Source organism: Amborella trichopoda, chromosome 3, assembly GCF_054954075.1.
Source record: "Amborella trichopoda isolate Santa Cruz 75 chromosome 3, AtrichopodaSantaCruz75HAP2 v2.0, whole genome shotgun sequence".
Lineage (NCBI taxonomy): Eukaryota > Viridiplantae > Streptophyta > Magnoliopsida > Amborellales > Amborellaceae > Amborella > Amborella trichopoda.
The window spans coordinates 58,467,437-58,487,177 of NC_142338.1; the positions used below are offsets into that span (position 1 = coordinate 58,467,437).

At 36.1% G+C, this 19,741-nt stretch overlaps 2 protein-coding genes across 18 annotated transcripts in view; one reads left to right on the plus strand and one right to left on the minus strand.

The window, feature by feature from the left end:
• The first annotated feature begins 9 nt into the window (after window positions 1–9).
• Window positions 10–15,765, plus strand: LOC18429631 (protein ROOT HAIR DEFECTIVE 3 homolog 2). 8 transcript variants are annotated; one of them, XR_016051957.1, is made up of 24 exons: window positions 10–509; window positions 1,370–1,504; window positions 1,892–2,051; window positions 6,241–6,307; window positions 6,455–6,557; window positions 6,720–6,790; window positions 6,910–6,973; window positions 7,069–7,134; window positions 7,242–7,289; window positions 7,367–7,429; window positions 7,506–7,562; window positions 8,260–8,418; window positions 8,523–8,591; window positions 8,690–8,781; window positions 10,247–10,325; window positions 11,607–11,772; window positions 12,357–12,481; window positions 12,746–12,974; window positions 13,100–13,196; window positions 13,958–14,128; window positions 14,251–14,355; window positions 14,847–14,941; window positions 15,056–15,152; window positions 15,272–15,765. XR_016051957.1 is itself a non-coding variant. In XM_020664359.2 (24 exons), exons 3-24 carry the CDS (start codon window positions 1,907–1,909, stop codon window positions 15,500–15,502), a joined length of 2,433 nt encoding a protein of 810 aa, XP_020520018.1. In that variant the 5' UTR covers window positions 10–509; window positions 1,370–1,504; window positions 1,892–1,906; the 3' UTR covers window positions 15,503–15,765. The 8 variants fall into 8 exon arrangements, 4 of the variants coding, with proteins under 4 accessions (XP_020520018.1, XP_088717849.1, XP_006838977.1 ...); XM_020664359.2 differs by having other exon boundaries at window positions 12,712–12,974; XM_088861723.1 differs by having other exon boundaries at window positions 1,376–1,504; window positions 12,712–12,974.
• A 1,182-nt stretch (window positions 15,766–16,947) lies between these two features.
• The window catches only part of SUVH4 (histone-lysine N-methyltransferase, H3 lysine-9 specific SUVH4-like protein), a 46,613-nt gene continuing 43,819 nt past the window's right edge, over window positions 16,948–19,741 (minus strand). For all 10 annotated transcript variants that reach the window (XR_016051961.1, XR_016051962.1, XR_016051960.1 and 7 more), the window contains one exon: window positions 16,948–17,506. Coding sequence is in view for 6 of the 10 variants with exons in the window: in XM_011623446.3 (XP_011621748.2) it covers window positions 17,393–17,506 (114 nt within the window). In the remaining 4 variants the exon portion in view is untranslated. The remainder of the gene's footprint in view (window positions 17,507–19,741) is intronic.

Genomic DNA, 19,741 nt, shown 5'->3' on the forward strand with positions numbered 1-19,741 from the left:
GGTCTTACCATCGAAGCCGACACTGGTTTTCGTCTGCGATATTCCATTTCTCTCTACAACTTTTTCAACATTCCGCCCCTTCTCTCTCTACATTTTGACCTCATTTTTGCATTTTGCCACCGTGCGCCGGGTCTCTCTCTAGTAGCCTTTAGTGTCTCGCTCTAAGCAGAATTGAATTATTCTATTTTCAGCTTCTCTGTCTTCTAGAGAGCACGAAACTTATTTCGTACTCCAATCGCTCTCATCTGTTTTTTTTAGGGTTTCTTCGACATTCTTTTCCTGTATATGTTTTTTTGGGCTGCAAATTGTGGGATGTACTTTGGGTGAGCTCTAGCTTTGTAACTCTCATACCATTTATAGGGTTTTCTCGATAAGTTATATCTGTAAATCCTTTTTTCTTCTGAAGAATTTTTAGATTCTATTATCAAGGAGTAACTGAATTGGAAGAAAGAGAAAAGAGCAATCGAAATTTGAAAACGAAAGGGAAGAAGAAGTGAGATATATCAAAGGTATCGCTACCATGTTTCATTCATTCTCTCTCTCTCTCATTAAATTTTTGGGTCTTTTAGATATATTTCTTAATTATTCATGGTTACTTAGCATAATTTGTGTGTGCCGATTATGATCCCACATATTTTCTATACCTGTATGGCATGAACTTCTCCATGATAGGGCTCTTCGATGGTGGTTTCTTGCATTTTTATTTATTTTTGCATTATATTTTACATGTTTAAGAGGCTGGAAAATATACCTCAAAATTGTATCCAATTATTATGCTTCTAGGTGTTACTTGAGGGGCTTCTCTGGTTCTTTAAGTACGTGAATTTCCATAGTTTATGTGCTTAAGCAAAAATTGTGCATCCAATAACTGATCGAAATCAGATTGATTTAGTAATTCTTAGTTATTCACTGCCCAATACTTCATCTCATTTGTTGTTCTTTAGTATGTGAATGAATGGAACTGGGGCACCTTTGGTCAAGTTCTTACATTGTATTTTGTAGGTAATTTAGCAGAATTGATGATATGCTTCTTAATTCTACATTCTGTCTTTGCATACCATTTTTTGTTGGTTTACATAAAGTGTCAGAGCTGGTTCGGTTGTAAGAAAAATAAAATCCATGTCCTTCGTGGTGTTCACCCCATGTTTGAAGGGAAGGAAATTGAATATAATCATGATCATATTGGTTTGAATCATGTAATTTCAAATCATCATGGTCGATATACTGTAAAGGATGTTCTGGCCATTACTTTCAATCATGGAGGCTTCTGTCATAATTGGTGAAACAATTGCATGAGATTTTTTTTTTTGTTTGTTGGATATCAATCAATAAATTGGTTACAAACTTACAATTTTATTTTGATTCCAAGTTCAAGAAAGTAGAACAAGAGTCGTGAGGATTGTCACATACTTGAACATCTCCCATATCTATGAAGTACCATTGGTTACTTCACATGTCAAGCAACAAGGAGGATAGCACAAAGATCAAGTGACAGATATAGAAGGTGACAATGAGGAGCATGCTTATTTAACTCTCATCTCAAAGTTTCCTCGTGATTAAAAAAAAAGATAAAACATATTTGTGACACATGTTATAAGCTCTTTCGTGTGATATGCGTTGTGAATCTGATGGTGCGTTGCAATGTTACTCGTCTTTCTTATTCCTTTTGGTGTTTCTTATTAATAGTGGTTTCTATCATCTGAATATTATGCGTTGTCATGCTTGATGTCATTATTATGTTTCAAGAACAAAGCAATCGAAAAGATATTATGATATTTTATGATGAATAAAATAAGAATGAGATTCAAACCAATATAATAATGATGATGTACTCATTGACAAATTTGCGAATGAATATTTACTTGGCATTGTTGTTGCACTCATAATGCAGTTAGGATTTCCTAGGATGGATGTGTGCCATTCAATCGAGCTTATAGATGGAGAAGGTGCCTTTAATACTTCTGCCCTTGAGGACTTTATGAAAGCTGTGAAAATGGGTGAGCGTGGTCTTTCCTATGCGGTGGTTTCGATTATGGGCCCTCAAAGTAGTGGTATGTGCATTTAAATATTTTTCACCCATGTTATTGAATCAAAAAATTTGATAAATTTCACTATTCTTCAGGTGCTTTGTTTTTAGCATGTTTATGAAGCTACAGAGCTTATTTATGCATCTTATTTTATGGAATGGGTAGAACTGGAGGATGATTTCTGGTTGTCATCATATTTAAACACTTCCAGCGAAATAGCTATCTGCTTAAATGGGATCTTGAGAAATGGCATCGATTTCTTTGATACGCTTGAATGTCAGGGGAGTCTTGGAAGGAAGCTAGGCCCTTGAATATAATTGGTCATGCTTGTTAGTTTCTTGCCTTAAATGATTATTGTATACTTTGTGATGGTTGACATACATGTATTTGGCTCTGACTTTTCCAACCATCCACTTCTCTTAATTGTGAAAATATTTGGTTATAATCATCTCAGAATTCTACTTTGCATACCATTTTTATTTTTGATGAGCTATAATAACACTATTAGGGTAAATATGCTTTGTTTGTTTCTATTATAGCTTGTAAAGCATAACAAAGAAATAGGTGCAAATTTTTTTTTATGTTTCTCTTCAGAAAAACTGTATATTTAATACTTTATTCTAGCAGTTATCTTTGTGTTTGTAGTAATTGGAGTTCCTTAAATGCTTTTCATGCATTAACTTAGGAGTTCTTTGTACTCATCACTAAACAGATTTCTTGATACTCTTCATCTAGAAAAAGAGATTTGATACCCATTGTCACCATATGATTATGATTTTTGATTGGAATGAGTTGCTTGCCTCAACAAAATGAAGAATTGTTTTTAAGCAAGGAATTGGCCTTGACATTCTCTTGGGCACAGGGTTTTGGATGCAGATAAAAGTAGGGATGATTCAAAATTTAATTTCATTTTTTAGAGATGTGGGTAGACTTTTTATTTCTTTTATTATTTATTTAGGGTTAAATGCTAGAAATAGATTTAATCTAAGTTTTTGGCTTAGTCGATAAGGTCCATCTTCTTGGATTGAGTCCATTATAGCAAATCTTGGAGCAAATCTTTTAGTGGTTTGCTTCCTAAGATTGAGCTTGGTAGATTTGTGCTAGGGGGTCACGTTTTGCATATAGGAAGTTATTTGTTAGTTGGTTTACGAAAGTTTATCTCTTGTATTAGTTGGGGGTACAAGGTGTTTATCTTTAGTTTTAGAAAATATATTTTGTTTCCTATTTTAAAGGGAGTGTTATCTTTTTGTATTGGATTGAAAGGGAAAATAATGAGTCATTTAGGTGGAAAGGATGAAATTGGGAGTTGTAGTTATCTTTTAGGAAGCTGGATGGAAGAATATGGAAAGAATCTAGAGATAGATTTATTTTGGTTAATTATCATATTTGGTTTTAGTAGGAAAATATATTAGGGATTATGTTTTGAGAGTCACATGAGATGAAGTTTTAAATGTATAAAAGGAGGCGGCACGCACCATGTAATGAAAAGATGGAATTTTATGAATTAAAAAAAGTGATATTTGGGATCATGTAGAGTGAGAGAGAGAGAACCCTTTGTGGGTGTTTTCTCTTGTCCTTTGCTTATGGGTCTGGGTCGGAATGCTCGTATCCACGCGTTTTTTTATTTCTTCTTGTGATTCCCTTTTGGATTTTTATTCCTCTCTCCGAGAGATGGAGAACAAAAGTTTAAGAAGGCAAGTAGAAGTGCTGACCCTGCGCTTGGCGCAAAAACTAGCTTCGACACACTATGATGATGGCAGTGAGTCGGATGCTATTTTCGAGAACCCGTTCTATACCAACGCTCTGTGTCGGGAGCCTCATGGTCGGGAGAATGATCTATTTCCTCATTGTCGGGAGATTGATCTACCGATGTTTGATGAAGAATCAGTTGAAGATGAAGAATGTGTAGTTTTGGATCTTCAATTGCAATCATCATTCTTGGATGTAACAGGTTACCCCATCTTTGATGAAGTTCCTGTTTTTTATGAAGAACAAGATGAAAGGAAAGAAGTTATTCTTGAGGCAGCGAGGATATCTAATTTTCTTATCGATGGAGAGGTGGAGAATCAAGGTGACTTGATCCCAGAAAAGATCAAGCCTATAGAAATGTATGATGAAGAAATCGATACATTCGTGGTGTGCCCCAAGGTGAAGTTTGAGCAATTTCAACACTTTGATGTGGCTGAAAAATCAATATACAACGTCCCTTTCCTCGAGGGTATCACAATTTCAGTGCACCATCGTTGTGTCTTGATCAATGCAGTAACCCACAGGTCGTAGGATCGTTTTTTTCAATATTCAGGTTGAAGAAGGCTGCGGGACTACTACAAATTTTATCTTAGTGCATTTTAAAACTCGAGGACGGGTTTTCTTCAACCAGGGGAGAATGATGCAGATAAAAAACGGCATGATTCAAAATTTAATTTAATTCTTTATGTTTTTAATTTTTAGAGATGTGGATAGATTTTTTATTTCTTTTATTATTTATTTATGGTTAAATGTTAGAAATAGATTTAATCTAAGTTTTTGGTTTAGTCGATAACATCTGTCTTCTTGGATTATGTCCATTGTAGCAAATCTTGGAGCAAATCTTTTAGTGGTTTACTTCCTAAGATTGAGCTTGGTAGATTTGTGCTAGGGGGTCATGTTTTGCATATAGGAAGTTATCTTTAGTTGGTTTAGGAAAGCTTATCTCATGTATTAGTTGGGGGTACAAGGTGTTTATCTTTACTTTTTAGGAAATATATGTTGCTTCCTATATTAAAGGGAGTGTTATCTTTTTGTATTGGGTTAAAGGGAAAATAATGAGTCACGTAGGTGGAAAGGATGAAGTTGGGAGTTGTAGTTATCTTTTTGAAAGTTGGATGGAAGAATATGGAAAGAATCTAGAGATAGATTTATTTTGGTTAATGATCATATTTCGTTTTAGTAGGGAGATATATTAGGGATTATGTTTTGAGAGTCATGTGCGATGAAGTTTTAAATGTATAAAAGAAGGAGGCACACACCATATAATGAAAAGATGGAATTTTATGAATGAAAAAAAATGATATTTTAGATCGTGTTGAGTGAGAGAGAGAGAGCCCTTTGTGGGTGTTTTTTCTTGTCCTTTGCTTATGGGCCCGTGTCGGAATACTCATATCCGTGCGTTTTGTTATTTCTTCTTGTGATTCCCTTCTGGATTTTTATTCCTCACTCTTAAACGCGGTTACTTTTGCCAGATGTGTTTGCCGATAAATTTTATACTGCGTCAGTTTTGCAATCACCAAATCAAATGAACACGAAAATTTTGGAAAATTTGTCCGAATGTGGCATAGACACAGACCTAGTAGCGTTAAGCTAGGGTTAAAGAAAGATCCAAATTTAAAGAAAGATGCAAAAACTAGATATAAAAGGAGGAGCACTAGCTGCTCTAGGGTTTTGAACAAAGTCTACAACAAGATGCGTCCTTATGCTTGAGTACATCTCTTATCTAACCCTAAACAATACTTAATCCTGGCTATCCATCTAATCCAATCATGGCTATTCATTATAAAAGACTTTTAAGTGAATAGATAGACATAAAAGACTCTAGAAATTACTACTTGTACCCTGTGAATAAAATGACTTGAGAAATAAATAAAAGACATAAAAGGACAGATTCAATGACTATTTTGCCTTTCTGCAGTTCCTCTTGTAAACTTTAAGCTTGTCTTTCTTATCTAGATACTCGAGAGTAGTTTGGGTTGCATCATAATGAAAAAAATAAAAAAATTTAGAACACTAAAAGAGCATGGGGAATAGGTGACTTACACATCCTCATCCTCATATGCATGTCTCTACTCTCTATAATTTTATGGGTGAATATATGCTTTCCTATGTAAAACATGCATCTGTATGTATACAATAATGCCCATAAATTTATGGAGCCGCTCGTGCCAGCCCAATGATGTTCACCCATAAGAAACAATCTCCAGATCAAACTTTTTCCCTTAAGCCTAAGCATTTTGTATTTTAAGCGTGAACTGCCTCAACTTTTCTAGGGAGGATTTCTATGTTTTTGTTCAGAATGTTAACTCTTGTTCCTTTTCATTGCGAAGACATTTGTTGTTTTGGGAATGGTTTGTAAGATCACAGTTACACTGAATTATGGCCCCAATTGCAGTTAATATTCCCTTTTGGCAATGTTAGCATCTTTTGTTGGTGTAATGATCCTCTTCCATTCTTGAAACAGGGAAAAGCACACTGTTGAACCATCTATTTGGGACTAATTTTAGGGAAATGGATGCTTTTAAGGGAAGGTAGATCTCTCGGACCTTGATCAGTTACGAGTATGCTAAAAGAGGAAAAAGAAAATATCCAATGTGATGCGTGTAGAGCGTCTGTATAATTTACAAAAGAAAAATAAGGCAGCTGTATGATTTATCATTGTTCTCATTTTTCCTCAGGAGTCAAACGACCAAAGGTATTTGGTTGGCAAATTGTGTTGGTATTGAACCTTTTACGGTTGTCATGGACTTGGAGGGTACTGATGGGAGGGAAAGAGGAGAGGTGATGCACCTTACTTTGTAATTACTTTTGATAGGTTTTTGTCGCTTGTGGCTTAGAAAACCGTCTCTTATCTATGGAACTGTCATTTAGTGATTAGCTTCTTTATGTTTGGCTTGTTCGAGGTTTCTGGGATGGTAACAGTGTTTTTCGTATTTTTTCCAGGATGATACCACATTTGAGAAACAGAGTGCTCTATTTGCGTTGGCCGTTTCAGACGTTGTACTGATAAACATGTGAGTCTTCTAAAGCTCTATACAATTTAGCTTCCTGTGCTTATGATGCAAGAAAGTATTGTAAGGCTTACATATGAATGTTTTGTACAAGTAACCTAGATTACATGTTGATAATACAGTTGGTGTCATGATATTGGTCGGGAACAGGCTGCAAACAAACCTCTTCTAAAAATAGTCTTCCAGGTATTTCGTGTAACAAATCTAGTATTTGTTTGGAGAACTGCATAAGAATACTCTCTCTCTCTCTCCCCTTGCTGGATTGATCGTTTTATTGTCAGGTGATGATGCGCTTATTTAGTCCTCGCAAAACAACTTTGCTATTTGTTATTCGTGACAAGACAAAGGTTTGTACTTTCAACTTGTACATATTATTTTCACTCTCAAATGGTTGACGTTTTCAAGCTTTTAGCCACATATGAGTCTGGCATTTAAAACTTGCTTTTGCGTGTAGACGCCATTTGAACTTTTGGAATCAGCTCTCAAGCAAGATATACAGAAGGTACCATTTACCCATTTATATTGATATATGGCACATTATGTGATCTTCAACATGTTTCCTGATCATGGTCTCTGCAGATATGGGATTCTGTTTCTAAGCCCAAAGCGCATAAGGATACTCCACTCAGTGAATTCTTTAACGTGAGTGAATATCAGTTGTTTGATTATGTACATTCATATATACCCTCGTAAAGTTCTCATGAATCATATTACACAGGTGGATGTCACTGCTCTATCCAGCTACGAAGAGAAGGAAGATCAGTTTAAAGAGCAGGTAAACCCTAGATATGATTATTGATATCATGATCCTCAGGACTCTCTTAGACCAGTTGGCTTTCCTCACTACAAGAGTGTCTGGGTTATTCATGCTTGATCCTGGACATGTTGCATGTTTCTATATTCAATAGTAGGCAAGATATTAGTTCATGTATGATGAAGGGAAATTGAAAGAACAGTAAACTCAGCAAGAAAACATGCTAAACACAAGTGCCATAGCTAGGTGAAGCCTAGGGTTTCAAAAGCCTAAGCTTTTCTCTCTTTCAATTTCTAAAATTAATGTGGAATAACCCCCTCATGGCTCTAACACCTCTTATATATCATAATCTAATATTTTAAGACATTAATTGTCCGTACAATAATTAAAATGACCCCAAAAGTCCTAACTTAAACACAAAATTTGTAATGACAATTTTACCCCCTGTGAACAGTAACTAATGAATAGTATCCATGAATAGTACCAGTGAATAGTAAATAAAAATGAAAAGAAAATCCTAGAATCCCTTAAAAAGCTTAAAAACCCTAACCATAAATTCTAAAACTAAGATCAAATTATACATCTTTTGAAATTGAATAAAATTAAAAAATAAGAATAATTTTGTCTTGTATCAATAGAACGCTTGGTAGCTATTTTGTATTCTGAAGCATGTCATGGGTATTGTGTCATACTGAGTGTTATGGCTTGTTTTATGAAGGTTGCATCTCTAAGGCAGCGGTTTTTTTATTCCATTGCTCCTGGAGGGCTTGCTGGTGATAGAAGGGGTGTTATTCCTGCCTCAGGATTTGCATACAGTGCACAGCAGATATGGAAAATCATTAAAGAAAATAAAGACCTTGATCTACCTGCTCATAAGGTAAATGGCTTCTGTATTTTTTTTGTTGCAATTTACAAATGATGAGGAAATACTGCAGATAGCAGATTGCCTTCTGAAATGCTTATTATTCACATGTCATTTAGGTAATGGTTGCCACAGTTCGCTGTGAAGAGATTGCAAATGAAAAACTTGGTCGTTTAACCACAGATGAGGTATTTCATCATTAATTATAAGAGTTACTTTCTTAGATATCAAGTCCTCACAAATGAAATTCACAAGTAACAATTGCACATTATGGATGTTCTTTCAGGGTTGGCGTGCCCTAGAGGAAGCTGTACAAATAGGTCCAGTATCAGGCTTCGGAAAAACACTTAGCTCCATTTTGGAGAAGTATTTGCAAGAGTAAGCCAATTTATCCAGGGCAATTCTCCGAGCTCCATTTTTTTATTTTTCTTGTCAATAGCGTATTGCTGGCAAATGTGTATGTTTTACTATTCATACTCAATCTTCATGAGCAAACGGTCTTCTGAGCTGTCAACATGTTCTTTTTTTTCCCCTTTCTTTTAGGTGTTATATGATTTCTGATCTTCGCCAGGCTGTACCTCTTTTGTTTATTTCTGCTATTATGGACTATTTAAACTGCTTTTCTCCATAAATGAATGTTGCGATGTAAAAGGCTGGGGGTATCAAAATCCAACAAGTCCACAAATCATTTATGTGCTATACGTTCTATCACAATGCTTGACATTTCATAGCATGGCAATATCTGTTTATTGGTGTTAATTTTTTTTTGTGAAAGGTGTTTCCTAGTATATTCCATCTGTTAAACTTTGTGTTGATATATATTTTCATTTGAAATTGAGAAAGTATCCACATACCATTGGTGTATGGAATATATTGTATGCTCTAGGAACATCCACCTTCAGTTCCCAGTGATAGACAGTATATGGTTCGTGTAGGAACGTCCACTTTCTGCAATCCCAGGCTGGCTGTCCATGTAAATGGCGGGGTGAGGTAGCTTGCATATTATACTGTGTATTATTTCTTTTCTGTTTTCCTGCTACTGATGGATGCATCTTCATAGTTCTCTTAGATTTTTCGCTCTGCTGTTCTGTATCAGGGGACATTTCCACAATTTCTCTAGTTAGGAATCCATGATATTCTTTAAATGATGAGAGCATGTAAGTCTGTCGCACTGTGAATCATATGGTGACACATAGATGGGGCAGTTTCTCTTTTTCCTTCTCACATGCCACTCTCCCTCCTGCCCTATTTTCCAAAATAAAGTTTCAAACAAGAAATGTGGGAAATGTATACAATGAGACCATTTACTTTTGATACAAAGAGATAACAATCATTATTGACCGTTAGATTTAAAATCGGGTGGTTGAGGATGTGTTTGTCTAGGCACAAAGTCCATAACAAAATTTTTCGAATGTTGTGACACATTTTCATCTATTGGATTTCAGATCCAATGGCTAAAAGTGATTGTAACTTTGTTGTGCCAAAAATAAATGGTCTCATAGTATACGATTCCAAAAATGTGTCTTAATTCCACACACACACAAATTACACACACACACAAATATATATAACTCTTCCTGTCCCTCTCTTCTCTCTCTCCTCTCCACATATCTTCTCTCTCTTGCATTTTGCTTGTGCATAGCACGTGCCACAGACTAGAATTCTCTTATGTTGGATGCAGCTTCATTTCTTTTGTTGGTACATAATGAGTGAATATCAGCAACTTATTGTCCTTTCTTTCTATAAGACTACTTGATGCTTCAAATAATGATTTATTTTTACTACTCAAGAGAGTATTGTAAAATCTATGGATTTTTGAAATATTTATCATTTTCTTTAACAGATATGACATGGAGGCAATTTACTTTGAAGAGGGTGTAAGGGTATCAAAGCGGCAACAGCTGGAGATGAAAGCATTAAATGTAAGTTACTCTACCGTACTTGTTCTGGTATGTTGTGAAGATTCTAGGCTGCAAAAAATAGTTACAAAGCATGAATGCTGTGTTCTTTTTATGTATTTAGGTTTCATTCTCGGTATATTGGCAACTTCTATTTTTGAGAATTTTATTCCGTACTTGAATGATTGTTGAATTGCTTCATACGGATGAAAATTTCGACATTGAATTAGTTGGTATTTCAATGTCTTTGTGATTTGAGTGTGGGCCATCTGGCACTGTCTAAGCCAATTTTCTTAGTTTTCCTAGATGGTTGGAAAAATTTTCAGTCTGAAAAGCAGATGTCTTGGTCATTTAGACAAAAAATTGGAATAAGAATAGGATAAATTGACTTTGATTGTCAATAGGCATTTGATTTCAAATGTCTCTTCTCCTAATGAAGAAATGCTATATCCCTTTGTGGATCAAGAGGGAATTGGGCATAGTGATATGCTGAGAATAGTCTACGAATACCATCGCTAGAGGATCTACAGAAAAAAAGAAAAGAAAAAGGATAAGTTTAAGGAATTCCACCATTTCATGCAAAGGAAAAACTGCAGAAAATGCTTAGATAGTATGATGATTCTCTTATATGTCAGCATATACGCTGGTGGTATTTTTCATTTGAATGATACTATCTTTGCCGTTGGGTTGAGATTTTTCATTCTTTTGTGTGTTTTTTCCCACGCCCCCGGTTTCCAACTTTTTTTCTAAACTTAATGTCTAAAAATTAGAAAAGTACTAACTGAAGGAAATATATGCAATAAAATCATTTACTTCTGCTTTAGGGAGATAATATTATTGACCGTTAGATGTTAAATCGGGTGGTTGGGAATGTGTCATTGACTGGGCACAAAGTTCAAAATAGAATTTCTCAGATATTGTGACATACTTGCAACCTGTAGGATTTCTCAATTTCTATGGCTAAGAATGATTTTAACCTCCTTCTACCAAGCTGAGTGGTCTTATAGCATATATTCCCTTAATTGAAATATCTTCTGGTGTATGGTTGGTTATGAGTAACTTACCAAATATTATTGACTTGCTTGCTGTTTGTATGATACACGTCCAGTTATCATGTTGCACTATTTTTTTTAAGTATAACTAGGATGAAATGTACCAGATTGAAGAGATACTTGCAGTTTCATGAATACACTAGTCGTAAATTGTGAGATATTCGTTTTTCATGAGATTCTTGGAAATATTTCTCTCATATAGGATATAAGCACTACTTCTTTATCATCTTGTGGTTTTTTATCCTTTCTATAGGTTGTGCATCCTGCTTACCAAGCCATGTTGGGACATCTGCGTACCAGAACTTCTGAAAAATTTAAGGATAGATTGGAACAGTCGCTTAAGAGAGGTGAAGGGTTTGCTGCATCTGTTTGTGATTGTATGGAGTTTGCCATGCATGAGTTTGATCAAGGATGTGCAGGTAAATTTGGAAAGTTTCCTTCTAAGTGCATTCATATAAGGACTAACTGTAATCAAATTTCTATTACAGAAACTGTTTCCCATCCATTTTTTTCTTTAATTTCTTGAATGGTTAATATAAAATTTTCTATCAAATATTCACCGATTTGTATTAGTATGGATTACTGTTTAAAGTTTGTTGCTCAAGTTACCTCCCAACATGTAAAATTGTGGTATTTTTTGGAACTTCATGATTTCTTGTTTCTTTTTGTGTCCGGTGTGTGCTTCTGGTGTTTTTTTCTTCTTCTTATTTTTTTTGTTTTTTGTGTTATTGGTTTGTGTGTGTGGGGGGGGGGGGGGGGGGGGTGCGTGTGGGTGTGGGTGTGGGTGTGGGTGTGGGTGTGGGTGTGGGTGTGAGTGTGGTTGGTTGGTTGTTGTTCATTGTAATATGTCTTCTGGTGAGATCTGTTTTTGTTTGTTTTCTTGTATGTATTAGTTTCAGGAAGTTCATGTGATTTTTTTTTATCAGCAGTAATTTGCTTTTTTATATTATTTTCACTTTTGGGTAGAATGCAGGCGTAAGTATCATTTGTTGATTGCTTGCAGATGTAGCTATTCAGCAAGCTAACTGGGATTCTTCCAAAGTCCGTGAAAAGCTTCAACGTGATATTGAAACGCATGTAGCATCAGTTCGTGCTGCCAAGCTATCTGAAATTACAGCTCATTATGAGGTATAACACATTGAAGTTTTTCCTTTTTCTATCATTAACATCTTGAAGATGTGCATGTGGAGAAAATGCATAATTATTTATTGTTAGTCATGTTTTTATTTTTCTTGACGCTTTTTTTTTTGACACAATTGTATGAAAGTTTTAATGATATCGTTGTCTATCTATTATACTGCCCCTTAAAATGCTCCTCATCATTATAGTTTATTGTGAACTAATGTCATTTCATACAGAAACAAGTTACTGAAGCACTAGCTGAACCTGTAGAATCACTATTTGAAGCAGCTGGTCAAGATACTTGGGCATCAATTAGGAAGATTCTTAGACGTGAGACCAATAAAGCAGTGTCAGGATTATCATGTTCCCTTACTGGTTTTGAATTAGATCAAGAAACTGTGGATAAGATGGCGGGACATCTTGTTGCCTTTGCAAGAAGTGTGGTAGAGAAAAAAGCCAGGGAGGAAGCTGGCAAGGTTCTGATACGTATGAAGGATAGGTGAGAACCTGAATCATGTGACCTAGCTTTATGATTTTCTTATTTGTTACCGTTGCTCTTATTTTTCCATTCAGGTTTTGTGAGTGGAAATTTGAACAGTAGCTCACTTTGAGGATTTTTGACAGGTTTACAACACTGTTCAGTCATGATAATGACTCGATGCCAAGAGTTTGGACTGGGAAGGAAGATATTCGGAAGATCACAAAGGATGCTCGTGCTGCGGTATTTTGTTTACTAGACTGTTTGTTGTCAAGTAGTATATTGTATATTTACCTAAGCACCTATATGGCCTTTTATTCGCATTTTGTGACTTTCCGGGAAAGTACCCTTTCAGAATCCTGGTAGTCATCATAGCAAACTTCATTCAGGTTGTTACTTCCTGTGAAGTAGATACAGTTAAAGGACTCTTTTATCCGTTTACCAAATTAATTTTTTTAATAGAATTGACTGAAGCAATATCTATTAGATTATTCTATGTCCTAAATATCTCTTCCACAATCTTTATGTACTTTCTTGACTAATTTTCAGTCATTTCCCATGCTCTGATCATTATTTCAAATTGGGTTTCTTGTTATTTTCAGAGATTATAAGCATCTCAGTGTTTTTTAATGTGGGTTTTTTAACCCCATTGTAGAAATGTTTGGCAATTTCTTGTTTTTAGTTTTTTCACGACATGATATGGGTAGGCCCATTTTGATGTGTCAATTAAGAACAAATTTCCTTGGTTGCATGTCTTTCAATCGTATCTCTAGTTTAATGTTTCCCACATTACTTTTCATTGCAATTGTTTTGTTCATCAATTTTTTTTTGTGCTTCCATGCAACCATATTCTTACCCTTACAACATAAGCCCTTTCACCCACACAAAAAAAAATGGGGCTTCACACAGACCGCTTGAAATTATCCCGCCATCACATAAGTAGGAATATAAGTGTCTATTTGAAGTCAAGATTATGCTGCTGAAGTTCTGACTTCATGTTGCAGTCCCTGAACCTTCTATCTGTAATGGCTGCCATACGTTTAGATGAGAAGCCAGATAACATAGAAAATACATTGTCATCCTCTTACATGGATGGTTCTAGTGCTGTTGGCCTTGTCAGAGATAGAAGTATCACGTCATCCATAGGTCCACTTGCTTCGAGCACATGGGAAGAGGTACTGTAACTATCTAATATGTGTCCTAAGCACTGGGAAATACAGTGTCTTCCTTTTTCTTTTTACTTTTTAAATTTGACACGTAGGACATTTGTTTGATATTCTTTTTCTTACTTGACCAGGTGCCCCCAGCAAATACGCTGATAACCCCTGTTCAGTGCAAGTCTTTGTGGAGGCAGTTCAATACCGAAACAGAGTATACAGTCACTCAAGCTATTGCTGCACAGGTATGTGTCCTCTATTTTTTTTCTTTGTAGTTTTTTCTTTAATAATGAATTCCTTATAAGGATTGAACTTTTACCTCCCATTTACTGTTCTTTATCTTTATTTTTGGAGTGCTTTTGTTCTGATGAGGCATAATGTAGAGGTAACATTGGGTTCTGACCTATTTTTACATTTAATCATGTCTAATGGACTTAAATAAATCGTTTACTGAGCACAGATAAAAAACGAAGAATGCCTGAATTAGTAACTGCTATAAAATGAATTAAAAATGTTAGAATGGCAATATGAAATAATACACTTATCAAAAGAAATTATCTGAAGTAGTATCTAGAACGTTTTAGAGATAAAATCTGGATACTGCTACTGTTAATATGGTAATTGTCAAAATAACCTAAGTGCATTTATTATAATGCATTCTTAGATCTGTGCCAGTCCTGGTAGGAAGTTAATGTCTTGATATTATATTAGTCATAAAGCTAATAACCAATTTCAGGAAGCTAGTAGGCGCAGTAACAACTGGTTACCTCCTCCTTGGGCAATTGTTGCAATGGCTGTCCTCGGCTTCAATGAATTTATGACACTTCTAAGGTAGTTAATGGACATTAGTTTCAAACATGATTTGCCTTTCTTTTACACTGTTCATTGACTAATCTTCTTTTCATATCACATGGTGCTTGTTATGTTGCACCCACTGTCGAACAGGAATCCTCTGTACTTGGGAGTGCTCTTTGTTGTTTTCTTATTGGCAAAAGCCTTGTGGGTTCAGCTTGACATACCTGGGGAATTCCAAAACGGCTTTGTGACTCTCTCTCTCTCTCTCTCTCTCTCTCGTGTGGTTGTTCATTTTGGAAGCCATATCCTAGTTTTAAGATCATTTCAATGCTTGATAGGATCATCTCACTTTTTTATTCAATGCAGATCCCTGGGCTTCTCTCTATCTCTATGAGGCTTTTCCCAACTATAATGAACATTTTAAGGAGGCTTGCAGAACAGGGCCAAAGGCACAAAGCTCCCAACCCACAAAGACCTCCTCTAAACTCCACAAGTTTTAGGAATGGAATGCAGGATACCCCATTGGTCGATTTTGCATCTGAGTCATCATCATCGACAACTACCACGAAATCATCAGTATCTCATGTATCATTATAGGAAACCAGCATCAATTACACATCTCTGTTGAAACAGAGGCATTAGCCATGCTTCAGAAGGTGGAGTTTTGGTTGTCCAGATGGTATGCTCGAGAGGCATGTAGTTCTTGATTTTGTAGAGGCCACTATGGTTTTAGCAGTCCTCATGGCCTGTTTATTGTCATATATCACATGTATTATGATTGACAGGTAAAGGTCCTATCATGTGTGTTATGTGAAATAGATTTGATGTAGCATCCTTGTGAAAGAATTGTTTTGGAGGCCGCCCTCTCTCTCTCTCTGGCCCTGTGAGACGCATGTCCTCCAATCTAAGAGGGTTCAAAACACACAAATTGTGGTTGAAGAAAAAAATGCCCAGTAAGTACAGTAAACAGTTTCCAAATAAAAAAGAAAATAAAGCAAGTAAAAAGCTACATATGCATCTCTCTATTGCAAGGTGGAATTTGAAGATTTTTATTGGTTGGGGTAAACAGAGAAATTTGGAAAGGATACATAAGATGGCACATAAATTTCCACGAGCAAGAGCCACTTCATCATCCCTCACTGAATTCTCGAGAACCATCCTCGGTCTGGATTCTTTAGATTATCCTCCCTTTTTGGAAGATGGGGGACAATACGTGATACAGAGCAAGCAGCAAATTTTGTTTAAGAAATAGTTTTAAGCATCTAGGTCGAGAATCACCAATGGCACGACTACCTAGTTTTGCCATTTTATCAAAGCGAAAAAACAGCACATCAGCTCATGTATGCCATATAATACATTTTCAAAATGCGCAGCAGAAATGAACTGCAATTCCACCTGGACATCTACTGCAATTCATATCTATTGCGTCTTGAGTGGTTAACGCATGCCTTGCATGGCACACAAGCTCGGTATGGACCTTGTGCTACACTTTCTGTATGGTAAGGGCTTGTTCAGCTGCAACAATGAATCTGCACACTGTTCCTATGACCTTGTCAAAGGCTTGGTTTATCTCCAAGTTTCCATTCCGATTTGCATGTCCACAACATTGCTGGTTCTTTCAAGTAGTTACCTTGTCTTTTAAAGAGGATTAATGATAAGATGTAGCAAAGTTTTACGTTGGCAGCCTATGTAACACAAATCACTTCCTTTGTCCAGACTTAAGACGGGTTAAAAAGAAGTTTAAGATGATAGAAGTAATAAAAAAAGATATGGTAAGTTTTTTATCTTATTGATAGCATGGCCTTTGATAGAGAAAAATAGAAGAACTAGATTCATGTAGCCAACATTAAATAATTAAGATAAAGCTTGGACTATGATAATGACGACTCAATCATATAGACATGGCCAGGTTGTGGGATTTTTAGCAGTGGTTTGAGTTTTTTAGCACTGGATAGTTTTGAGTAGCTAAGTATGAATAAATGAGCAACGTGTAATAGTATATAGTGTTTCAATCTTGTGTACACCAAACATAACAACAAACATAACAACAGATACAACTTTCATACATTATATCACAAATTGATGCCACAATAGGCATCCTTGTAATTACTCAACTTGTACTTTTCAATGAATGCAACATAAATATATTATCTTAAAAGAAAAAGGACCAACCATCTTGCAATATATTTTGGTTATATATTACAAATTGAGCCTATCGGTCTAAAAAAGGAACCAAAAGGCTACCGGTAGGCATTGGAAGAAGACATAATAGCTGCAAAACAATTCCTCCGATATAGCCAGCCGCGTTCCTAGCAACCCCAAAACCCATCCTCAGATATACAAGCTGCTCGTCCATTGAAAGCAACACTGAAGAACACTATAAAAAATATGTATGCCACAGTGGTGGGCTCCAAACCACCTCGAGTATAAAGCATCACCAACCTCGAACAGCCCAGCTCAAAATCAATACCGACAATGAACAATGATCTAATACAAACGTTTCCGACAACTGGAAGCTCCGCAGTAGCAAGGCATTGTCTTGATCTTGCCATCAGCATCCATCACGCTACCAAGTGCATAGCCATAGTCATAGGTAAGTTCCTACACAAGAAGCAAAAGTGAGAAAAAATGTTAATTTCAAAATGACTTCATTAAGGGTAGTCTGGCTTGATTTGTTTTCTTCAGACAAACTTCATGGTTTCCAACCCTTGGTCTGCCTCATGCAAACCAGGTATTTACATGAATGGAATGAACAAAGAGTGTTCATAAAACGAATAACATTTGTCAAACATATTACTAAAAAAAAGAATGAATGAAAATTATGTGATGTACATGCAGCTACTCACACACCAAGAGAGCTTCTTAGGGCATGAAGGCCATCGTCATAGTTAGTAAGACTGATCTAACTTGCCCAGTACAGTCTGGTGAAACTGGTGGCCAGTCTCTTTGCCAAAGCTGCCCAAACCAACAAATGCATTCAGTCTAAAACCAACTAAAACCAATATTTGATCTGTTTTGGTTTATCAGATAAACAGCTAAGTCTGGCCAATCTGGTTGGGAAATTTTTTATTTAAATTATATTTATAGTTTTGGCTAATTTTTCTTATTTTCCTATTATTACTTTAGAGATCTACTGCAACCATGGCTCACACATGTTCAGACGAGACAGGATCCTCAGCATTCAATTGCTAGTTCGGTCCTGATAACATCAGCCAAAATTGCAGAGGCCCTTCAATCCTTCTCCAAGCATCTTGGACATTTTGCTTCACAAACTGCGGAGGCCTACCTTTGCTTGAGGGCCACAGGTTATTGAATCCACAGTGGTGGCCGTCCTTAATCATTGAGGGAGATTCCAAGAACGTGATCCGTGGGGCCTTGGCTGCATCTCCTTGTCCCTGGTCGCTAGTTGACATTTTTTATGAAATCGTGCATATTTGCAAGGATTTGGACGTCTCATGGAGGCATATCGGGTGTGAGGCCAACTCAGAAGCCGACATACTAACTACAGAGCTTCAAGCAGCTTAACATGACACTCAGCACAAGGGATTTTTTTGTATCTAGTTTGTACCAAACTTCCTTGGTCATTTTTTGTACAAGGCTAGAAACATGTGGGTAACCTTTATGCTTTTTATACACAGCTTCCGCTCTGCGGGCAGCTTATTTTTGTATAGAGCTCCTGACTTTTGGTAAAGCCTATTTTTTGGACACCTGTAACTCTCTCTTTGCTCAATAGAATAGAACAGTTAAACACTTTCAAAAAAACCATCAGCCAGAACAACCTACTCTCCTTGTTTGGTCTCATTGAGAGGGGAAATATTCACTCCATTATCTATTTTCAACTCTAAAAAGAGGACCTTTTACCCCACAGGTTCTCAACCTTTGCTTAAACATCAATTTACCTAACTCTCAATGAAACTACTGGCACATGCGATTTCTGGAACTTCTGGCTCTAGAAACCAGAAGTTCCAGGTTTTGTAGCTTGTCCGAGTTTGATAGTAGGAAGTGTTACGGTGGAAGGCCTGTTCGGAGCTTCCAATTAAAACAAAGAAAAGAAAAAGAAGTTGGATACTGCTACTTTCCAAAATCCCATGTTCAATCAACCACAAGTACCCAGACTTCCTAAAACTCCAAATAGGTTATCAAACACAATATTTGACGGTTAACAGTATCAAAACATCCAGCTTCTAGAAGTTCAGAACTTCCACTTCCCAGGAAACTTTCAGTTTCCAGTTACTAAACAGGCCCTACCAGACTTTCAATGTTATCAAGACTGGCTGGGAAAGAGGTTGATCCACTACAAACCGATACAGCGGATCATTTAGCCCAAAAAATAAAATAAGACAAAATTTGAAGAAAAATAATATTTCATATATAGATAAATAGTTTCATTCTAGAATTATTTTCACATGTATTATATACCAAGATTAAATGCTAGTGCCACATCAAAAACATTTAATAAATAAGTAATCCTTAGCTAACAGGATTGCCCAACTTGGTGGCAACCCCAAGTTCTCAGAGTGGAATCTTAGATGGATCCAGCTCCAATATTAGGGGAACACGACCCCAATCCCTTATGGATCACTCAACAATTCATACTCATGTTATCTTTCATAAGGAAACAAGCCTTAAATGCATATCAATCGCAAAAAGAAAGTAATCATGGTTTCTATACTTTCTATAAGGAGAGGAAATTTTTAATCCATATCCATCCAAAAAGAGAAGTGTTATATGCTTTTCAATCAAAAAAGAAAGAAATATAGATGCAAATGCTAGGCTAAAATTTTTTGCAAGGGAAAAGATGCTTAAATCCAGATCAACTAAATTAAAAACAAGAAA